The sequence below is a fragment of the Colias philodice genome, chromosome 14, assembly GCF_061535455.1.
Source record: "Colias philodice isolate Cphi_HAF_F1 chromosome 14, ilColPhil1 Martin Lab GWU primary, whole genome shotgun sequence".
Lineage (NCBI taxonomy): Eukaryota > Metazoa > Arthropoda > Insecta > Lepidoptera > Pieridae > Colias > Colias philodice.
The window spans coordinates 176,401-200,473 of NC_143099.1; the positions used below are offsets into that span (position 1 = coordinate 176,401).

Below are 24,073 nucleotides of genomic sequence, written 5' to 3' on the forward strand. Positions count from 1 at the left end.
CTGCACAGATTCTGTATAAATAAAATGTCGATATTCCGATTTGATTTAATGAACTGGGACCGAGTCATTTTTATTTCGTGTTCACACTTCACTTCACAGTGCACATCACTAGTATGTTTTAATTTGAGCCTTGATCAGCCTTGATATAGATGGACATTGTTTTGTGATTTGTATTTTCATTTAAATATATTATTTACTAGTGTTTGTTAAAAAAGAATGACCGCTGAAAACGAACGAGAGATATATCACAAATTGGAAGCAATGAAAGAAATTAGGTATGATTTTCATTCACATTATTAATGCTTTCACACCTGTGGACCTTCGATCAATATTTAAACACTTGACAAAAATTATTTTAATAAAGCTTAAATATTAAGCAAATACATAGTTTTAGTTTCGTTTAACATTTACTACACAATATTTATGTATATTTATGGAAGTTATTAAACAATTAGGAAGTAACGCGGTATTGTACGTTATTGTTTTTACTTTACAAACAGAAATAAAACGATAACCCTGGAGCGTCTGAAGCGGAGCATACTAACGGAAGTGCGGAGTGGAGACCAGGAAGGGCGATGTCTGGCGCAGTACAAGCGAGAGATGGAACTGCTGCAGCAGGAGAAGATGAGCCACGTCGAGGAGCTGCGGCAAATACACGCTGATATAAATGCAGTGAGTCTTGTATTTCTGCTGTTTTTGTGCTCAGCAAAGGTTGTAATGATTTTATACCATCATATTTCATTTATTTTAACTTGTATTTCTAATAGTTGTTGTTAAATAGGTATATAATTTTTAAATTTAAGTCCAGCTGTTTAGGGAAAAAATGAAAACATACAAAAAAAATCTTGGAAATATAAAAACAATAAGAAATTAATAAATTCTATGTATAGAATATGTTTACATTTCCTATATTTCTATGACTGGATCAATTTAAGAGAACAGGTGGCATCAGTACAGTTTGTTATTGTAGTGGCGAGCTATTGTTGGCAGAGATTGTAACTACTCACTGTGTTTGTTTGTCTTGTCTCTGTTCAATGGAACCACATGCTTAGCTATTGTAGTCCAATTACATATATTATGGGTTTGGATTTGATGATAAATTAGTACAGGAAATTACAGTAGCTGTAACTTTTGATTTGTATTTATTTAATTAAAATGGTTTTTCTTGTAAAAACAAAACAGGTTAAGTATGTTTATGTTTGAGTATAGCACTTTTTACTGGGTCGTCTCTATTTTGCAGAACTATTATTTACTGTAATGAATAATGAATTCTTGGTTATAAATGTATTGAAAGTTGAAACTCAATATATTCATAACCAAGTGCTGAATGTTCTATGAACAGATTGCATTTACACATACATAAAAAAAAGAATAATGAATTAATAATAATAGAAAAATTCAATTATGTTGTTCTTTAACAGTTTGTTTATAAATTTCAATCTTAACAAGTATAAATTAAATTTCTGATATGTATTTTATCATACACAGAGATAGTATACACGAACTTGATGGCCACACATTCCAGATGGAGACGGTGATAAAGCAAACAGAGGAGAGCATGTCGCGCAAGCTGTCGAACGCGTCGCGGCTGCACGAGGACTACCGGCCGCTGAAGGCCGAGGTGGACCTGCTGCGGCGGCAGTGCCTCGGGCTCGAGCGCCTGCCCGACCTGCACGAGGAGGAGGGCAGCCCCATCACGCCCGAGTGGGTATATGTTGCGCTTGCAGCCGCTAGTTCACATACTTTAGCACCTTGTGGACCTCAATGTAACTTAAAGTATATACAAAAAATTTGTACAAAATATAAACATAGAAACAACGACATTATAGCTTCAGAGATAACTTTTCTAAGTAACCGAAAAAAACTTATTTAATTATAGTATAATTAAGATAGGAACTGTGTAGACGTTCCCTTTATAGACCCTCTATTAGATTTTCACTGCTAAATTTGATGAAATTCGGAACAGTCAACTAATGCATAATCAATCATCGGGAAAGGTAATGAAGTTTATTAAAACATGGTATGAAAATATGTACTGATATTGTTTGGTTGTATTATTAATTTTGGTATAATATAGATGTCATGCCATCAACTGTTTTCATATTAAATACACTAAGGGCCGATTTTTCAATGCTTGGATAAAACTTATTCGTCGAATAATGTATAAAACTACCATTTTAAAAACGTATTCTAATTGCCCGTATTTGACAGTTTAGGTGACATTTGAATATTATCGTGTAATACTTTATTGGACGGATAAGTTTTATCCAAGCTTTGAAAAATCGGCCCTAAAACAATGCATAAAAGTGGTATAAAACTAAACGTGTATGTGTGTCAGCCGGTTCCCCGCGCTGCCCCGCGCGGCCCCGTTCGCGGCGCCGGCCCCGCGCAAGCCGCCGCCGCCGCCGCCCGCCTTCAGGTCCGCCTTACAACAAGATTTCCTTACCGTCTCGCTGAGGTTCGCCCCGTTCTCTTGTGTTGCGATATCCCCCACCCGACCTTATTCCCTGACACCCTCCGACACACCATTCCGACCCTAATTCTGCAAAATAAAAATTCTGACATCTCCTTCCTTTTACACAACCCCGCCCCGCACGCTTATTTCGCTTGCAAATGAACGATTTGTATACAACTAATGAAATGTATGTAACTATGTGTGATGTAATAAAAAAGAAAATTATTTTTATTCACATACCATCACCACATCACTGTGCTATTCTGAGAAATCTATATTCTTACCTATACTTTAAAATAAAACAAGTAAGTAACTTCATTAATTGTATACAAATCATTGCGATTTTTATGTTTTTACTGTTTAATGTTATTTTTAATTATTATATAAACAGTGTTTTTCATTCTTTTTTCTATTATTTATTGAATATAAGTTATAACGTCATAATTAAAAACGTAATTTATTCATTGCAATACTTGAAATGCAAAATGAAGACTTATTAATAATAACAACGGGTCACCATGAAATTTGACTTTGATTGCAAAGCATTAAATTTCGTAGTTTAGGTCGTAATTAGACGGAAAAAAATATATGGCATGAAAAACTTTGCTTTTGTGCTTAGAAGACTGATTGAAGGAAATTTTTAAAAATCTCGGATTTTAATTTTTGATTGAAAATAAAACTATTGCAATAAAAATGTTTATTATTTTTATTAAGTTTTACTATCAAATTAGCTTACAGAAAAGTGGAAAATAACTTAAAAGTGCACACTTTTACTTTTTCTTTTATGTTCATAGCTACTTTCTCTCAATAAACCCAAAATATAGTCGCCCATCATGTTTTCATTGTATTGGCCTTGATAGCGTTGTTCAAAATTCATGATGTCCTGATGGAAACGTTCTCCTTGCTCTTCGGAATAGGCTCCCATGTTGTTTTTAAATTAATCCAAATGAGCATGCAGCATATGTACTTTTAATGACATCCTGCAGCCCATGGCCTTAAAATTTGTAATTTGCCTTACCTTCCAAACACCTTTTACAATAACTACAAGCAACATGTGGAGCCCATGGCTTATGTTGATTCCGTACAGGACAGTCAAAATATGCTTCATAGGCTTCACAGAGAACGTGAGATGTCTTTAGTTCATATTTCACGTCTCGAACTTTAATAAATTGACCACATATAAAACAAAATTCATCAGCATCGTATTTGCACTTTCGTGACGACATTTTAAGTTATTCTGGGCCTGATGGTTGTTTATCACTCGGGTGCCATCTAGCGGCACAGTGTAAACGTTAATACCCCACTCTCACCACGCGGTCTTTTTAAAAATATTAAAATCAATTAAAATTTATGAAAAAATTGAAAAATGAGTATTATTATTATAACTATCACAAAAGCAAACTTTATACCGCAAAAAGGTATTTTCTTTTCGTTTTTGTGCATAACTAACTGGAAAATAATAGTATAAACTTTAGGACAAAGAACGAAAATTTTTTTGTCGAGTCGTGTAATCATTTGTTAAACAATAGATTATAAATAATACTAGATTTCCGAGAAACACAAAATATAAGGTTATTTATTATGCATACCATGTTTAAATATAAATTTATAGTCGAATCGTTTCTATCGCCTACTACGTATTTTATCATAATTTATCTTTAATATTATTTTTTATTGACTTATCCAAATTTTCCTGACTTGTAGAAATTTTCCCCACAAAGAGAAATTTTCCTGACGTATAGAAATTATCCTGTCTTGTCGAAATTTTCCCGACTTATGGATTTTTCCTGACTTATAGAAATTTTCCTGGCTTATAGAAATTTTGCTGGCTTATAGAAATTTTCCCGACGTATAGCGGCAAAGAGAAATTTTCCTCACGTATAGAAATTCTCCTGGCTTATAGAATTTTTCCTGACGTATAGAAATTTTGCTGGCTTATATAAATTTTGCTAGCTTAAAGATATTTTCCCTACGTATAGAAATTTTCCTGACGTATAGAAATTTTCCGGACTTATGGAAATTTTCTTGTCTTAAATTTTCCTTTCTTATGGAAATTTTCCTGGCTTATAAACATTTTCCTGGCATATACAAATTTTCCGTATCTATATAAATTTTCCAGACGTATAGAAATTTTCCTGGCTTATAGAAATTTTGCTGGCTTATAGAAATTTTCCCGACGTATAGACATTTTCCTGGCTTATAAACATTTCCTGACTTATACGAATTTTCCTTATCTATATAATTTCGCGGCAAAGAGAAATTTTCCAGCTTATAGAAATTTTCCTTGTTTATAGAAATTTTCCTGACGTTTATAATTTTTCCTGACTTATACAAATTTTCCTGACGTATAGAAATTTTCCCGACGCATAGAAATTTTCCTGGCTTATATAAAATTTGCTAGCTTAAAGATATTTTCCCGACGTATAGAAATTTTCTTGACGTATAGAAATTTTCCTTGTTTATAGAAATTTTCCTGGCGTTTAGAAATTTTCCTTTCTTATGGAAATTTTCCAGCTTATAGAAATTTTCCCGACTTATGGAAATTTTCCTGACTAATGGTAATTTTTCCTGTCTTATCGTAATTTCTGTCAATCGAAATTTCCCTAACTATTGTTAAAATCATTTTTCTAATCTTCCTAAAATTGGAAATTTTATGAATTTTATTTATGGATTAAAGTAAACCCCGGCTTCGCCCGTGGTACATATTTCACAATAAAAGATAGCCTATGTCCTTTCTCGGGTATCAAAATGTCTCCATACCAAATTTCATGCAAATTGGTTCTGTCTGTTTGTTACTCAATCACGCCTAAACATGATTGAGTAACAAACAGACAGACATAGTTACTTTCGCATTTATAATATTAGTATGGATTGCTGGAAACTGCTTAAAATATGTTCTCGATTTTCAACATGTGTAATCAACACAATACATAGTGTTGCCAGCAATCCCCCAACATGTTTAACTTTGTTGCTTAACGAATGTTTACCATGAATAAGAGGTTTTATTTTGTATTGCGAGTATTTTTATTAAACTCAAACATTTATTTATTCAATAAGATTTTTTCTAGAAGCATTTTTGAGTCGTCATAACATAGTTTTACCATTTAGTACTTTAGTATTTTCTGTATTTTAAAACTTCAATAGCGTTTCTGAACAAATTCTAATTGAATAAATAAATGTTTAAGTTTGAAGTTGCATTATAAAGTAGGATTTAAATGTTAAATGGCTGAGCAGGCAGCAGCCTCCCCCGATGAAGTCGTGCCTGTCGTGCCACCAGCAGATCCACCGCAACGCGCCGATCTGTCCGCTCTGCAAGGCCAAGAGCCGCTCACGGAACCCCAAGAAACCTAAGAAGAAATAGTGCATTAACTTACCCTTAAATAAAGCCGGATAAATAACATCTAACATACAGTAACAATTTTGAAAAGGAAACCCACTCATTTGTGGGCGTGCTTACATACACACAATTATATAATAATTTAAATTTAAATATAAATTGCAGGATATAAACTTGTACAACTTGATTGTATAAAAAACTAGCGGTCCGCCCCGGCTTCGCCCGTGGTACATATTTACGTTTTCTCTACATAAGAACCATCCTCGTACTTCAAGGAATGTAATAAAAAAAGAATTATCGAAATCGGTTCAGCCGTTCTCGAGTTATGCGCTTACCAACACATTTTGCGATTCATTTTTATATATAAGAGAAGAATAAGAAGAAGATAATTGTCTTCATCTAACACTTTTGAAATGTATGGTTTTTTTAATGAACAGTTGATCAATGTGATACAGTAATAGCGGAACTTTTGTTTATAACCAAAGAAGGGTGCTATTGATTAACCCCAGCAAGAATAAAACTGTTGTTTCACTAAGCTTCTATCTTAATAGTTAACAAGAATATTTGTGTGTCTGTCCTTATCTTAAACACAGAAATGTCCTATTTAGAGTGAGATAAATAAATTAGACTTCGTATATTACGATCGCTAACAATAACTGGGTCTATATAGACCCAGTTATTAATATATATTAATAAAATATCATACAAAAAAAACAATGAAACGTAATTTTTCTATAGTCTCTGTCTTCGGCACACAAATGAAATATAGCGAATGCGACTCAAATTTTGGGAATTGGATATTAATATTAAGGGTCTAAACTTTATTGATAATTTTGTTTAAGTAAAGAAAAGCTTTCTACACATTAATATTTATAACTACGTACTATTTACTGTAAATGTCTACTTTCATTTTTTATATTTTTATAATATAAAAAAATGCGCACACCGTTTACATAGTACCTACAATAGTTTTCACTTGCAGTGGTTACATTACTTTAAAACATTATTATATATTATTATTATTTCAATGTTATTGTTAATTTCAGCACATACCATATCCTTAGATAAAATTAGTAATAATATAAAATCAGATTTAATGTACGGATTAACAGTAAAGTAAATTGCACGAATTACTTTTTGAAATAGTTGTAGCTATTCTTATATTGTACCTATTTATTTTGTACAAATACTCGCTTGAGCTGTACAATGTACATATTTTATTTTAGTGTGTGTATATATAGAAGTTTCACATACATTGCATTTCTTTATTCTTTCAAAGAATATATTACCTATGTACAATTTCCCTAAAACATACAGACCAGTTTTTTTTCAATGCAGCAATATTTATCGATTTTCTTCAATGTTAGCATTTATATAAAGCTGTTGCCAACTGTAAAATAAGTGCCAATTTATTTATGTACATAGTAATTAATTTTATTTATATGTAGTTTTAAGATTAGATTATAATTTAGTATTTGTCTAACTAAGTATTTTTCGAACTTTTTTTCGTTTTTCGAGCTTTTTGTGTCAGGATCTACAGGGTGTCCCACTATTGGTATACTAAGCGCGAAGGAACTTGTAATTTTGCATACACTGATCACGTAAAAAATACTTTAAAAAAAATTACGTCCAAATTTTTTTGCTAAATTTTTCCTGAAAATCCATGTTTTCTTCTCTAGCTTCGCGCAGCCGGCATATACCGCTCCTCTAATATGAGCATTTTATCTATGAAAACATAACCTTAAACGATAGCTCACATGCTGGTGGCAAAGTTGGGCGGGTTGCTTGTTATGGGTGTACACATAGAGTTTGAAGAATTCATCTATTTGAAAAAAAAATGCGTCTGGAATTTTTTAATTATTTTTTACGTACTCAGCGTATGCAAAACTATAACCTCCTTTGAGCTTAGTATACCAACAGTGGGACACCCTGTATATTCGATAAAACAAAAAATTAATTAAGTTGATTTATCGAACATTACTTGAATGTTTTGTAAAAATAACAACAGAACATTGCAATATTGCAAAGAAATTCTGATAAAAATAACATTAATTTAAATAATTATTAATTACTGACAGGATGTTACTGGTCACTTATTTATTTTCTCATACCATTTTTTTACCCGACTACGCCAGAAAAAGATCTTCGGGAGTATGCATATTTTTTTGCTTAGCTCGACCATTTTTGTTCATATTTTCGCCTTATTCATTCTTATGACCCTGAGGATGTAAAAATAAGATAACAAAAAAGTGGATTTTGGCTTAAATAATGAGAATTAACGCTCAGATTTGACGTACATGAAGATATAATTGGCGCAGTTGAGTTCTTTGTTTTTTTTTTCAAACTAACTTGTAGGTATAATTAATTTCTAGTCCTTAGCAAGTAGGTGTATTTGTGTCTGTAACCCTTGGGGGCGTTGTGTGGGAGAAATGAACGAAGATTACTGTAAATATACCGTAATGTGAATATTGTTTTGTAATAAATATATCTTAAATGTGGAAACGTCTTTTATTGCTTGCCCGTAATTACTGGTTTATTGATTTTTATTATTATTTATAAGTATCAGGTCAGATGTGAGTGTGGGTTAATAACTGTATTATATTATAGAGATGGTAGTTATTGCTTATTTTTTTATATTACATTAAATGATTTAAACTAGGTACTTGTACTCGCTTCATATAAGCATTACAATGTACTTATTTGGATTAGAGAAAGAAAGAAATAATAATAATGAACACACATTTAAAGAGAACCAACATGATAAGATAAGAAAATATATAATGTCACAGTGTAACACAAGGGCGGATCCAGCTTTAGTGCCAGGGGGGGGTCACATAGACGTGGTCAATTTTCAAAAGCTATATTTTGGTAATTTAATTGATACGTAGATTTAAAAAAAATGGTCAAGTGCGAGTCGGATTGGCGAACCAAGAACTGTAACAATCAGAAGTGACGAAAAACTCAATGTCCAAAAACTACAATGCCAGTTTTCTAACTGATTTTCAGGCTTGTACAGAAATGTTATGCGCAACTAATATATATCATTTAGCAAATGAATCTATTCCCATTTGAATACCTAAATATTATTTAGATTATAATAATTTTCCAATGTGTGTCACAAGCAATCGAGTACGAGTCACGTGAGTCGACCGGGTCGGGTCACCGATATCAGTGGAACATTATCTGTGTTAATTACGCGCCATTTCTATTTCCCACTATTTTACCCGCAATTAATTGCATGATTTCGTCATTTAAATAATACCTACTAATGTCACTAACAAATCGATAATAGAGTGATTTTTTAAATGTAATAAAATGTGACAGAGCCTACATGTGGAGCCTACCTTATTCAAAAGCAGTTATTACAGCTTCAGAAAACTTCTAGCACTAGCTAATCGTTGATCGTCACTTTAATAAGGTTTGACACTTGCCCGCTATTTTGTAAAAAAAATTGAGCTAACAATGAAAAAATCTGGAATCCAAGGAAAAAATATTCAAATTCAGTTTGAAAAATTACGTGAATTTTGTTTTATTTCTTTACAATTAATTCAAATTTAATTTAAATAAAATTAAATTTGAATTAATTATTAGCCGAATTAACTAGGTATATCGATATTATGATTTTCTGATATTGTTCGTAGAAAGTTTGTAATTCGTATAGGTAATAATAGCTCAATGATTGAGATCTACATACATATTTTCATTAATGATTCTTAAATTCGTTCGTTCGTTTCAGCTGTGGGACGTCCACTGCTGGACATTCTTCAATTAGTGTCAATTAAAATTTACCTAGGTAGATACGCCTTTTCTCTTTTCGCTGATATTTTTTTCATTATCTAATGGGATGATGATTGATGATATTTTTATTAATAACAAAGCTAGGTACCTAAGTTGTTAGGCATTAAGAGGTTCTTATTATAGAATCCACAACCAGACAAAGATTTTAATTAATATGTTGTGATAGCAGTGTCCCGCAGAAAACAGTAACTACCTACTTCTTAACTTTGCCGCAGAGCAGTTATAAAAATCGTAATAGGTATGTATGTACTTACATCCACCTAAATACGTACTTAAGAATTTAAAAATTAGAAGATATATGTTTCATGTTACGAGTATGCTCAAGCGATAACTTTTAAAAACTAGGTTGTACTTAGTCTAAATGCAAAGTGACTGTTTCGTTACGTACACCAAAGCAGAAGACGTTCATAGTTGGTGCCAGTTCAAGATACAAATAAAAAACAAATGCAATATCAATGGTAATATAGTGTGCCAGCCTTTTAACAATCATTACTATTATTTTTTTATAAAAATAAGGATAGGTAAATAAAAAATGCATATAAATAAAAATTCTCATTTTTATTATCTTAACTTTTACAATAATCATAACGCTACATTATCACAAGTCTCCATTTAAAACAAACAATTTCTTAAAATTATCTTAAAACTAACAAATGAATTGAGATTTAAATAAACTGGTTTATTATAATTCACTTATCTTCAATTAAACATAAATTTTAATTTAAGACGCATTGTAACCAACTGCGTGTTTCATTGTACCCAATCGCGATACGTAATCAAACAAAAAAAACATTGAACACGCAAGGTTTAGTATTTAGTCTATAACTGAGAGAGCGTACACAGATTGTATGGCCGTCACATCACGTGTGAAGGCGTCAGACGTGTTTGTAAGCTAAGATTTTTATATTATGTGACACAATGTGCATTGTATATATGGCATGTGTTAGATTGTGTCGCGTGACAATCACAACTTGTTACGTGTCGTGATGCGTCGTAACGCGTGTGACGGGTTGTATCTTGTCTAACGTTTTGTATCACATATGGCGTTATCCTATCCGACTTGTCGATGATTTTATAGTGTTATATCACTGTGACGCCATCTGACACGTGTGACGCCCACTGACGCTATGTGTCACATCACACGAGCGGGTATGACGCAGCAGACGCGATGCCGCAGTGGTTGTCCCTGTTGCGCGCCATCTTGATGTACCCCAGTTCTCCCCACGAGCGGCCCCACGAGTTCTTCACCAGCCAGTAGTCACCGCCTTGCTCGTCCGTGCCGTAGCCCACTACTAGTACCTGGTGATCAAATCATATATAAGTATATGCATAAGTAATGTGTATGTTACACCAGCTAATATAATGTCTTTGTCAGTTTAGCAGACCTTAATGTACATATCAAAGTTTTATCTCGTAAATGTAATATGTGTCTTTATATATTCAAGAATGGATATGCACCAAAAATTTCAATTTCTCGGTGAGGACAATGGATAATTAACTAAACGTGCCGCGTGGTTTCACCCGACGAACGAGCCCACGGGCAAAATATAGTATTTCTATAACTCAGGTGTTATTCTGATGTATAAATAATACATATTACTGTAAAGTTTCATCCTAATCCATCCAGTAGGTTTTTCGTGAAAGTAAACAAACATGCGTACACACATCCATCCATACTCACAAACTTTCACATTTATAATATAAGTAGGAAAAACTAATTTTACAAAGAGTAATAAGCATAACGTGAAAATGAAATCAATCAACATAATATTTCCTTGCAAAATGTTACGATTATTACGTGAATCAGAATGTTCTTGCAATCAATTATCCACACAATGTAAACATAATACCTATTCTTTAGAGGAAAAATTCATCTTACGAAATAAAAATAATATTTTCGAAGTTAATAAACGTATTATTGTTATGTTTATTATAATGTGTTTACAGCAAATGATAAAGATTTAAAAGAACTAATATTTGTAAAAATTATGTCACGCCATGTACATTATAGTGTATGTTGTAGTTTCATAATATGGATATGTATGAGAAATCAGACTTAATTTTTATTATATTTTTCTACGCATCACCTTGAATAAGCCTCTAAGAGGTTATACATTTTTTGACAATGCGGGTATTCATAAAAACTATTTGTTAAACTACCCACATCTTTACATACATCACTTACATTAATTACACCAAGAAACCTTCAAACCCCAAAAATATCCACTCACCCCATGGTCCAAGTTGGAAGAAGAGCAGTTCTCATCATAGTACACTCCCTCAGCGTACATCTGGAAGGATTCCTGCGACGCGTCTATGGCCACTGACACTGGGCCTATTGTGGCCACGGCCGCTTTTAGTTTCTCTTCATCCCCTTCTGGGATGTCCACGAAACCTACGTCATCGGCACCAGAGTTCTTGGGGTTGTATCTGGTGAATATATAAGAGAATAAAGTAAAACAGTAAGTACATAATATATAAGTACATAGATACGATAAGTACATATATAAGTACATACATAAGTATATAGAGACGAGAAATAATAATTATTACGTAGTAGAAACACAATTATTCTGATGTTTTACAACAAGCGTGTTCAGGGGCAGACTGAGTTCTAAACCTTTGTAAGGAACGGCGAAACGCCAAATGCAAAAGAAAACAGGGACCATTTATTGAAAAAAAAAGCAAAATAAAGCAATAAGAAACAATGCAAACTGCATAAAATTGATTCATCATATAATTAATTGGAAAAAGTTAATTTAATACCACATGATTTTATTTACCATCCCAACCAATCCTAAAATCAAACATTTTCAAAGATGTCCTCCTAAAAACAACTCTAACCTCCTCCTTACTAACCTGCACTTGTCATCAACAGCTTCATACGGGTAGGTCCTCTCGGTGTCAATCCCACCGTTGTCCTTAATGTACTTGAAGGCGTTGTCCATGAGGCCTCCATTGCAGCCGTTGTTCCCGTACGCCGCGGAGCAGTCGATGAGGTTCTGCTCCGAGAGGGAGACCAGGTAGCCGCTCTGGCGGAAATGCTGCCCTTCCAGCGCACCCGTCTGGTTGGGGGATAATACCAATTTGCTTATAACTTGCAAAATAATAAATACAGTAGAAAATGGTGAGAAGAATAAACTGCGATTGCGAAATACATATTTATTGAAAGACATGAAATAGATCGTCTATGTGAACTAGCCGTTCGGTTTTGTAATGGCAGAAATAGAAGATGATAATTGATATTAGGGTAATCGTGATTATATTTTGCATTATTAAAATTATATGAAATTCCACATCAAGCCTGGATGAGCTCTCGGCGATAAGGCCTCTTCGTACATTGTAAAGTGTAATTTTGTGTACATGTCCGGCACTTGCAATCATTTTCAACATATTATGTGTAAGTATAAACAAAATTTCTCATTTACAATGCCCTCACTGTAATTCTGATATAACAAATCTAAGAAACGAACAGAGGTTATTCTACAAACTGCGCAATAGATTATTACTCTGGCTTCCCTCATTAGAGGATTACAGTTACATATATGAACAAATATTAAATAACGTCGCGGACCGCGGTAGCTTCATAAAAACTTATATTATGACTACAGAGAATAATACCTACCTATAAATATGCGGTTCTCTTCAGCGAACATGCTTATTTTTTTAGTTTATCTAGGGATCATGTGCCTATCTAAAAGCATACTATAAAAAAATTTTAGACTAGACTGCCTTTGGAAATGAACCTGCTATTATATTATAAACTACTACTTATATTGCCAATAAAATAAAACAAAACGCTTCAAAACTGAAAAAGCTCCATCCCTAATTAATCGATTTAAAAACGACTTAAAATCTGTTAAATAAGATATATGTACTTACGCGTAAATTAAATATAAAAAACAAATACGTTAATAATTGTTATTATTATTAAACAAAGCAACCGATAACATTCGTTATAACAATAATAAGGAAACAAGGAGAAAAATAATACATATTCATGTATGTACCTACATTTATTATAGTCATCACGTGGCTCATCGACGAGTGGCATGACTAAGTGATTGTAATTAATATTATTGTTTATACTTTATATTTAATCATGGTACTGTAATTGGATATTATACCATCTGTGGACTATCGGGGTTACGCACAAATTCTGATACTCGAATATGAATCATTTCAGAATTCATTGTTACTGACTTGACAAATTAAATGTTGATCTGCCAACACGCCCTTAACATTTAAGGGTATGAAGTTACCTATAAGATTAATCGAAATGTCTAAAAATCGGTAAAATCGTTTCAAAGTTTATATACCTACAAACATTGTCTCGAGAGAAATTTATAATTATTAATCAGATCATGACACGATCACACGAGTGATTTATAGGTAAAATAATGCTGATGAATTAACGTCTTTATTTGTATAATAAATTATTTCGTATTATATTAACCTACTATTATTGTTTAATGTATTTATCATGTGTATGAATCATTTAGAGTAGATATTTAAAAACAATGACCGGAACATGTAGGTTAAACTGATAGAATTTAATTGTGTATTTAGATGTTTATTGTTTTGTCAAATCGCAAATAAAAATAATTAATTCCAGACGATAACGTTATTTAGAACTAGTGGTCCGCCCCGGCTTCGCCCGTGGTACATATTTCGCAATAAAAGGTAGCCTATGTTCTTTCTCAGGGTCTAAAGATTGTCTGTGCCAAATTTCATCAAAATCGGTTAAGATATTTATGCGTGAAAACAATACATACATACATAATTAGTAATTACAAACTTTTTCTCTTTATAATATTAGTATAGATAAACTTTACATATATTGGAATATTATTAAATAAAAATTAACCGTTTATATTCCCTTCAATACATACATAATGTGAGAAAGTTATTGTTGTTAAAAGAATGAATAATACAATTCACAGAAATGGGGCACGCTAACAAGGAAATGACACAGTAAACTTTTAAACCATGTCGTGATTGCTTACATGCTGGGTGACGATTCGTTTTTGTTAATTTTTTTCTTTATACAAAATAAAGGTTTATTCAATTCAAACAATTGAAAATAATTGTTGATACGGAGGAAACTAAATAATTGTTAATAGGGAGGAAATATTTTCAAACTACCCTCAATTCTAATAATCACATCTACTCCCTAGTAAGTTACATTTTAACAAGCAATAACGTATCCATTAAAAACATTTACAAACTAGATTTCCGTCCGCGGCTTCGCCTGCGTTTTAAAAGAAAAACCCGCAAAGTTCCCGTTCCTGTGGGATTTCCGGGATAAAAAGTAGCCTATGTATTATTCTGGGTCTTAAGATACCTACATGCCAAATTTCAGTGTAATCAGTTCAGTAGTATTTGCGTGAAAGAGCAACAAACATCCATCCATTCTCACAAACTTTCGCATCTATACTTAATATTATAAAGCTGAACTACTAGTCCGATTTTAAAAATTCTTTCGGTGTTAGATAGCTCATTTATCGAGGAAGGCTATATATTATCATCACGCTACGACCAACAATAGTGGAGCCACGGGGGTGAAACCGCGCAGAGCAGCTAGTTTATAATATTAGTACACTCACAGTACTGAAGGACCAGCAGGAGCCGCACTTGCCCTGGTCCTTGACATCAGTGACCGCACCATGTGACCTCCAGTCCACGTGTTCGGGCAGCTGCACGTTGGCGGGCGCTATGAACTTCGCGCCGCGGACCTCCTGGCCCTTGCCGTAGAGGCCCTTGTTGTGCCTGTGTCGAGGACATTGGTAAAAAAAGGATTTTGGTAAATTATAAATAAGGATGTGTTAAAAGTAAAATAAAATGAAAAATTTATAGGATGGATTTTTTGTTATGAGGCGGAATAATGAGTAAGAATGGGCGCATCATCTGCAGTACGTAGTAATTTAACAAATTAATTTATTGATAACTAGATTTCCGCCCGCGGCTTCGCCCGCGTTTTCAAAGGAAAACCCGCATAGTTTCCGTTCCCGTGGGATTTCCGGGATAAAACCTATCCTATGTGTTAATCCAAGTTACCCTCTATATGTGTGCTAAATTTCATTGTAATCGGTTCAGTAGTTTTTACGTGAAAGAGTAACAAACATCCATACATCCATACTTACAAACTTTATAAGTATGGATGTATGGATGTTTATAATAGCAATAAGATTAAAACAATAAAACTAACTGCATCTTAAAACTCATCATGGATATCGCAATATCCAAGCTTATGATGTCATAATATTGTAGTCAAAGGTCGTTTACATGCAAGACAGTGCAAAAACTACAAATAAACGATGTTATTCACTCGAATTATAGGAAATTTGTTATCAATCATCATTTACTATGAAAATTATTATCAACATTGTGAACAAACACGCGTAAAACATAATATATGGAGACGTATTTAACTATACAATCTTGTTTATAAACTTAAGTTTATCATAATCACAAGATCAAAACAGCATTTTTACACCACCAGAGAGCAAAATATATTTTTCCAAGTTAATTCTGTACTATCTGCTGTTACACGAATGTTGACATATATGATAGATAACAAAAAATATAAACATACAGTGCCACAAACTTATCTGACCCGGTGGCAAAAACTGGAACTACGTGCCGCCATTTTGAAATGTCACATTTTCACAGACTTTTCATACGGAATATTTTGTTTATATAAAAGAAAGCGACATCAGTGACACTGTCACCGGGTCAGATAAGTTTGTGGCACTATAATATTGTTATCAAACAACGTCGCAGCCGTAATGTCGGTCAACGTCTTATCGTTATTTATTTAACATTGGCGATATGAGTCCAAAACACCTACTGATTCATAAATCATAGCCATCGATATCATTTACTTAGTATTATTATTATAATTTAAAAACAAGAATTTAAAAACAAAGTATAAAGAATTACTTATATCTTCTTCGTCGTTAATAGCATTACAAAGAGTATAAAAAATATAATTGGCTTGACATTTGAATGGTCAGTGAACTTGGGATCGATCATGTTAGGGTTCGAAAATCCAATTTATCCTGATAATAATCCTGTTTCGATTATGTCAAAGAACTTATGGTCCTGTATACAAGAGTATTGACCTTTGTCTTATCCTTTAACTTTATCTCCTTTAAGAAAATGTCTTCAAAATCGAACCACGCTCAATCTTCGCGAAAATTACCAATCACTAATATTGATAAACGCGTAGTTAAGAATTTATGAATTTGTAGCTAAATATTGGGGGAAAATTTCACAGATCTATACAAATATTATAAAGAGGAAAGGTTTGATTTTTTGTTTGTTTGTTTGTTTGTATGAATTGAATAGGCTCCGAAACTACTTGGCAGATTTGAAAAATTCTTTCACTGTTGGAAAGCTACATCATTTCTGAGTGACATAGGCTAGGTTTTATCCCGGAAATCCCACGGGAACGGGAACTATGCGGGTTTTTTTTTTGAAAACGCGGGCGAAGCCGCAGGCGGAAAGCTAGTATTTAATAAGGGACTATCGTTCTTTAAATATAAATAGGCAAAAAAATCTTCAAAAAGTTACGCCTTATTATCAGAATTTTGGTTACTTTAGCGAGAGCACATAATGTCACTCACTTGACAGTCCTGTTAAATCCGTTCATGGTATGGACGAACTCGTGATGCAGCATGTCGGAGTATTTGTTGGGCTTCAGCTTGAAGCTGGTTTGGCCGCGCTCGTACTTAGCGTTGTGCTTCGCTACCTTGTGCTTGTTCTCGGCGAATATCTTCATGCGGAACTTGTCCTCCACCTCGCTGTCGTACTCCTTTTTGTGTTCCAGCTGAACAATATAGGAGCTAATGTTAGCCAGACAAGGAATGTGTACAGAAAACGCAAGTATAAATATGGATTTGGAACATAACGTCTCATCACGTTCGCCTCTGTTAGGGGAAAACTGATCAGCCTGCTAGGTATATCCTAAAGAAACTTCCATTTTGTCTTATCTCTTTGGGTCTGCTCTATGGTCATACCTAAACCATCCATCATATTTAAAAGGATGCTCTTACTAAGGTAAGATTATATAAATATAAGCCTTGTATATATTCCTAAGCTTATCAAAGTCAACGATGTTTGCCTGCACTTCCTTAATAAACAGCTTATCTTATCCAATGTAAATGGCTCAAACTCAAACTCAAACTCAAACATTCATTTATTCAATTAGACTACTATTTAGTAGCACTTTCGAATCGAAATATAGCTATCTTATAAAGGGTAATGTAGTTAATATAATTATATGAATATCATGAGATACGTTACAAAGAGACTAGGGTCAAAAACCCTTCTTCAAGGCTGGGGTAAACGACATCGCGTAATTGAGATTACCCAAAAAACATACTCGATATAGGTAGGTAGGGATAAAAATAAAACATATGTCTTGTATGTCAAATGCAGTATGAAGGAAATGATCATCTGCGTGGATAAAAATAAACGAAATTATTGTTTATTTTTATCAAACAAAACAACAGAAAATGAAACAGCAAATTCACTAACAAGTAGGTACATACTCAGTAATTTTTTATTATAGGTATTTCACTTTAAATGAATTAAACTGAAATTAATGATGAGAAAATGAATGATCGGTGAGACCTAAGTAATTCTTGTCACCCTTGTACTCGTTTCGTGTTATTATTAGGTATAATACGTCATTCCACATCAATACCTAATTTGAGTTAAATAATATGTATATTATTTGTTTTGACACGATTTTCTAGCAATTTGGGTTGTTTATATAATCCCAAAACAAAGACAAATGATTTTTTTTTTGTTTAACTGATAACATCGATAAAAGGATCAAACTTCTATACGTTCCTAGTTACCAATAATGAGAATCATACCTACGTAATTTATTACTATTTTTAATTAATTACAAGTTATAACAACCCAACATACACATTGCGGAAAATAGCGAAATTGCGTGTTTTATCGTCAATTAGGAAGTATAGTTTGTGTCATTGAGTGTCTATAAAATTGGGGAAAAGGAAAAATAGATGAGGAATTAATGACAACATTACCTTGAAGGCGTTCCACTCCTCGCGGACGAGGTCGAAGAAGCTGACCGCGCTGGCCGCCGCCACCAGCATCAACACCACTGCCAGACTCTTCATCTTTATTACCTTTGGGATAAAAAACAATCAATTATTTTGTGAATTATTACTTGATTGTTACTGGTTAAACTGGTTGTCTGGAAGAGATCACTGTTTGAACGTTAAGACCGCCTGTTCTGCTCTTTGACTTATTGATTAGGTAGGTGTTCTCATTTGTAATTTTCTGTGATGTGGTGATTTTTTGTGTTTGTAAACTGAATTTAGTCTGGCATAGGTAGGTCTCTTACGAATAAAAATAGTAGGTATAGGTATCTACACTACAGATGTTACGTTAGCGAATATTTTTAGTTTAAAATTTAAATCTACCTTCAAGAACAGTACGGATTTATTTATATTAACGGGTTACCGGGATTACCTATTTAAAGTATCACAGAAATCCGAATTGATTTAACCCAGATAAGCCTACTGTCCTATATTTAGGACAGTAGAAATAAAAAAAAATATCAGAATACTCTCTTTATCTAAGATTATTTAGTCTTATGATTTGCAGTAAGAAACGTGTCAGCTTTATTAGAAAAAATAAAAAGACAGTTATTTTAACAGTTTTTACCTTATATTTTACCTTATAAGTGTGTAATAAAAGTGCGTTGCAGACATGGCAAATGACAGGTATGTATAAAAAGTTATATTTTACTCGTGAGTTATTTTTTTCTGTGTTAATATCTAGTTGATAACCTTAACTTTTGTACTAAATAAATATTCTAGCAAAATAATATAAATAAATTACGTATAACTTGTTACAAATACTAGCGTACTATATATAGGACAGTAGGATAATATACATGATTTTAGTACAATAATACAACTTTTTCTATACAGACCGTTAGCTGCGCATGAAATTTTAGATGCTTTAGAAAATGTTTCTGATAATGAAGAAGATTATAGAGAACAACTGATATGTATTCTACCTCCTCCTGTTGATCCTGACTGTCTCACTGACGAAGATTCGGGTGAAGAAGATAATGTAACTTAGAATAATTTGCCACGAAACATTCTGCTTCAACCGGCTGAAGTAATGATTCAAGGGCAGGTTATGGTGAGTGATACAGAAGAAGAACCTTCTGATTCTACAGGTCGAACTAAACGTAGGCGTACCTACGCATGGAGAAAACGGGACTTGGAAAAAAATCCCGTGAATTGGCCAGATGTTCAAGGCGCTTGCCAAGATAAGCGCCCAATTGAGTGGTTTGAAAACTTCTTAGATGAAAATGTTATTTCGTTGTTGGTGTCAGAGAGCAATAAATATGCTGTCAAAAAGAATTTGCCTGGAGACATAACCACTGAAGATATAAAATGTTTCATCGGCATATTGTTGGTTAGTGGTTATTCATGGCTCCCCCGTAGAAGAATGTATTGGGAAAACTCCCCTGATAGAAAGAATGAATTGATCAGCTCGGCTATGACTAGGGCTAGATTTGACTTTATTTTTCGCCACCTTCATGTCAATGAAAATCTGGATTTGCAAGACAAATACACAAAAGTACGCCCCCTAGTTACACTTCTAAATAAAAAGTTCTTAGAGTTTTCTCCTCTTGAAGAGCATTACAGTGTAGATGAGGCCATGATCCCCTACTATGGTAGACATGGCTGCAAACAGCACATAAAAGGTAAACCTATTAGGTACGGGTTCAAAGCTTGGGTTGGTGCTACACGGTTAGGGTATGTTTTATGGATGTTGGAGTGTGTGTCAAGTGTTTTTAAACATATCATTCATAAATAGTGTTAATCTAGTAAATTACATATAACAATGGGTAATATAATCAATATTTATCTAATAAACTACACTTTTTGATTACATTATGTTTTGTCATAAATGGTCTTTTATTTCCTCTTATTATCCTACTGTCCTACATATAGGACGGCTGTTTCCTTGAAAGCCTTACACTTAATTTTTTTTTTATAATTTTTTTTATGTTGCATAAGATCTAATAAACTAAATAATGTAACTTTTTTCAAAATTTTCAGAAAATTTTAGTTTCAGGCTTATCTGGGTGGAATTATTCGCATTATAAAGTAAACTGCTTCCTTTTTCCGGTAGGTACTAAAGCGCGTTTTTTACATTTTCAAATAATAACAATAATATTTAAAAATAATTTGGAAAATCCAAAAGTGCACGCCTCATAATTTTTTTTAATAATTATTTATTAATTATTATTTTTGTTTATTTAATAACAATTAAACCACATCGAATCAGACCCTGAAAAATGAAAGGGTTCTATTCCTGAGCATACTCAAGCGTAAGAGAAAAAAAAAGACTCGATTAGTAAAGTATTTCGGTCGCTATCGTGTTAACAAGAAAAAGGATCCGCACATACAGACACACGGACGTCCAAGACAGAACTTTTTTAAACTGTTTTTTAACTAGTTTAAATAACAAAAATGCCATCAAAAATATCATGAATGTTAAAAATAGTGTTTTTTCTTAATATGTGTGTGTATGTATTATCTTACAAGTGCAATGTATGATACATAAAGACATTTTAAGTTTGAAAAATCAGATGTTTTGCGCGAAGTGACAGTAGTACCCACCTCAACGCTTCGCTTATGAGGCGTGCAATTAGGTATGATAATGTGAAAGATATAAAATTATTATTAATTCTTTATTCTTAATCTATTATTCACATAGGTACGTTGCAGGAAAATAATACCAAACTTGAAATCTTTACACGTGCAGTGTGCACCCGACCTAGGATGACCTCGTTCTTGGTTAGCGAATCAAACAAAGAACATAGAATGTACAATGGATATGTATTATCTATCGAGATATACCTAGGTACCTTGTATTATTTATTATTTTTACCCTGATTAAACTAAGAAACCTAGGTACCCAGTCACTTTAAAAAAAGAATTCAACAATAAAATTAAGTACCTATCTAGTATAAAAGTAAAGCGTGTAGGAGTAAATTTTCGGTAAATTTAAAATAATAAACAGACGTTCGAACTGGTGCGACCGGACCACCGTACTCGTGCGGTGCGATCGACTCGCCACACGACCGCACCGCACCAAGGGTTGCCAGTATTTAAGATGCCAGGATTTAAGGGTTAACAGCATCAAAAATACGAGTTTTAGTTATTTTTTACGGGAGATAATTAAAACAGCAATGTTAAATAGAGAAAATTTATTTTTGGCATTTATATTTGCTGTTGGAAGAAACAGCTTTTAATAGCTCTTCATTTTCTAAAGCGAATGTATAAAAATCTTTGCACGATAATTTAAAATTACATTTAATTAATTTGCAGCTTCGCCTTTACAGTTTCAATATTCAATTGGTTTCGGCTATCCGTCCAGGCATTGCCGCACAAAGAAAATATTCTTTGTTTAAAAATTATGATTAAATTTACGATTTTTAAAAAAACATTTAAAATATTGGAATTTTCGCGGCCGACTGAGCTTAATAAATTCGTATAAAAAAATAGATACACTAGTGACTAGATAATTTATTACGTTGCTAATATATGAAGTGATTAAAGGCGCAAATTATCCCTTTTTGAAATTTTCGATATTGTCGATAGAGGCGAAAGTATTGTAATTTTTACTGATTTTCGTTTTTATTTTTTTATATTATATGCAGGCGTTAGTAGAAGCTCTGTTTAGTACCAAAAGAAACCTTGAACTGAGTTCTACATGTGACAAAAATACCACATTCTAGCCACGAAGTTATTACGAGATATAGATTTTCAAAGAATGTCAGGGTTGTCCCTAGTAAACAAAATTATATATATCATCAATCTATTACCAAGTTTTTGTTTATGTTTTAGTCGTTAGTTATAGTCGATATTTCAATATATTATTATATGTAGGTACATAATCTTTATATGTAATAAATTAACTGAACAAAAAAAATATCTTAGATTTATAAGACAATTCAATAATATCAAATTAATACAAATTAATCTCCTTTTTTTGTGAATATTTCGAGCATTGATCATAGTAATCTCATTAAAAGTCAAACCGAATTCCTTGAAAATCTATTTCTCGTAATAAATTCGTGGTTAGAATGTTGTATTTTTTTCACATGTAGACCTCAGTTCAAGGCTTCTTTTGGTACAAGTACAAGTTACAACCATTGAAAAGAAGAAAACGAAGAGAAAAGAATGGGCAAAATTATATTTAAAAGACAGGGATTCATTCAGACATATGCAGTCATATCATAAATCTTTGTAGAGTTCTAAAATTTATATTATTAATCTTTTTTCAGTATTAGCCACGTCATCCGACGCCATCGCCATTGATAACGATCGACCGACGTCCGTTTTGTTTGGCGGTAGAACTATGACTAAAGCTGTAATAAGTATATAGTCTATGACTAATGCGCTGTCCGGTGCGATCGCCCGTCCACACGCGCGAATTTGGTACGGTCCGCACCAAGTTCGGATGAAAAAACCATCGAACCAACCGTACCGTCAATAATAATAATTATGTCCGGCGGACCACTGCAGTACACATGATCGAATATGGTCCGGAGCGCACCAAGGTCACGGTGCGGTCCGTACCAAATTCGAACGTCTGTTTATAACTTAATAGGCACGAATCAGAATAGGTATCAAATACGTTTTCCTCGAACTCCAAACCAGTTTGTATTCAATACCTATTACTATTACGCAAAAAATAAACCCGTTTCGTCGTTCATAACAATGAAACTATGTTTGTAAACAGTTTCGAGTAAAATGAGTTAGTACATGGTAAATGATCAAATATTCCAGTGTAAAATTGCACAGGAATAATAATTAATGAATGATGCAACGATATATAAAAAGAAGGTAGGTATGAATTAATATAAACGCTAAAAATCTCGATCCCTGGATGACTCAACAATTGAACGTTGGTATACCTTTATTCAATGAGGATATCAAGTACAAAAAAAAACATTAAATTAAAGTATAAATATTTTTATAAGCTCACCTTTATTTTTTACTATAAACAGTGCAGTTGTTTAATATTTACTTAATTACGAGCTTTCACAAATTTCACTTATTTTATAGTTAGCGACTAACGTTCACCACGATTGAATACGAAGCGTTGAATAAATGACTTGAACAAATTGATTTAAAAAGAAGACAATAAACGAATGAGTGAACGAGATGCTATAGATAAAGAAGCGGAAATGAAGATGAATCAAAAGATGCACCAAATAATAAATTAAAGTATAACTAATTACGACGCTTATTATTTATGCATGCCATAATATTTAATTTTAATCAATATATTGAATCATTAGATGATACCTGAAATTTTTAGTTATTAGGACACATTTAGGACCTGGAATATGTCAATAGCATAGACTATACTTATATGTCAATAGTCAAAGTCAAACTATTGTCATATGT

General features: G+C 32.9%; 2 protein-coding genes and 2 long non-coding RNA genes across 5 annotated transcripts; 2 read left to right on the forward strand and 2 right to left on the reverse strand.

The window, feature by feature from the left end:
* The first annotated feature begins 75 nt into the window (after nt 1-75).
* On the forward strand, nt 76-7,323 carry LOC149482585 (zinc finger C4H2 domain-containing protein). Of its 2 annotated transcripts, none has more exons than XM_089703437.1 (5): nt 76-275; nt 501-672; nt 1,526-1,704; nt 2,339-2,458; nt 5,690-7,323. In XM_089703437.1, exons 1-5 carry the CDS (start codon nt 217-219, stop codon nt 5,814-5,816), a joined length of 657 nt encoding a protein of 218 aa, XP_089559563.1. In that variant the 5' UTR covers nt 76-216; the 3' UTR covers nt 5,817-7,323. The 2 variants fall into 2 exon arrangements, with proteins under 2 accessions (XP_089559563.1, XP_089559564.1); XM_089703438.1 differs by having other exon boundaries at nt 2,339-2,419.
* LOC149482586 (uncharacterized) lies at nt 1,586-10,012 on the reverse strand. Its single transcript, XR_016316610.1, has 4 exons — nt 9,845-10,012; nt 5,718-5,802; nt 2,447-2,542; nt 1,586-1,751 (listed from the first exon to the last, which is right to left on the reverse strand). It is a non-coding gene; the product is annotated as an uncharacterized LOC149482586 (long non-coding RNA).
* Nucleotides 10,013-10,129: 117 nt separating this feature from the next.
* CtsL1 (cathepsin L) lies at nt 10,130-23,799 on the reverse strand. Its single transcript, XM_089703426.1, has 7 exons — nt 23,649-23,799; nt 18,653-18,754; nt 17,219-17,421; nt 15,197-15,359; nt 12,450-12,655; nt 11,822-12,020; nt 10,130-10,889 (listed from the first exon to the last, which is right to left on the reverse strand). Exons 2-7 carry the CDS (start codon nt 18,743-18,745, stop codon nt 10,728-10,730), a joined length of 1,026 nt encoding a protein of 341 aa, XP_089559552.1. The 5' UTR covers nt 18,746-18,754; nt 23,649-23,799; the 3' UTR covers nt 10,130-10,727.
* Nucleotides 19,138-19,923, forward strand: LOC149482588 (uncharacterized). The gene is made up of 2 exons (XR_016316602.1): nt 19,138-19,354; nt 19,565-19,923. It is a non-coding gene; the product is annotated as an uncharacterized LOC149482588 (long non-coding RNA).
* Nucleotides 23,800-24,073: the final 274 nt, after the last annotated feature.

Excerpts from the sequence above, each read along its gene's own strand:
- LOC149482585 (XM_089703437.1), top strand. The coding sequence starts at position 217 with ATGACCGCTGAAAACGAACGAGAGATATATCACAAATTGGAAGCAATG. Across the intron at positions 276-500 it reads GAAGCAATGAAAGAAATTAG|AAATAAAACGATAACCCTGG; the intron begins GTATGATTTTCA and ends CTTTACAAACAG. Across the intron at positions 673-1,525 it reads TACACGCTGATATAAATGCA|ATGGAGACGGTGATAAAGCA; the intron begins GTGAGTCTTGTA and ends CACACATTCCAG.
- CtsL1 (XM_089703426.1), bottom strand. The coding sequence starts at position 18,745 with ATGAAGAGTCTGGCAGTGGTGTTGATGCTGGTGGCGGCGGCCAGCGCG. Across the intron at positions 12,656-15,196 it reads CCTGCTGGTCCTTCAGTACT|ACGGGTGCGCTGGAAGGGCA; the intron begins GTGAGTGTACTA and ends TCCCCCAACCAG. Across the intron at positions 12,021-12,449 it reads GCTGTTGATGACAAGTGCAG|ATACAACCCCAAGAACTCTG; the intron begins GTTAGTAAGGAG and ends TATATTCACCAG.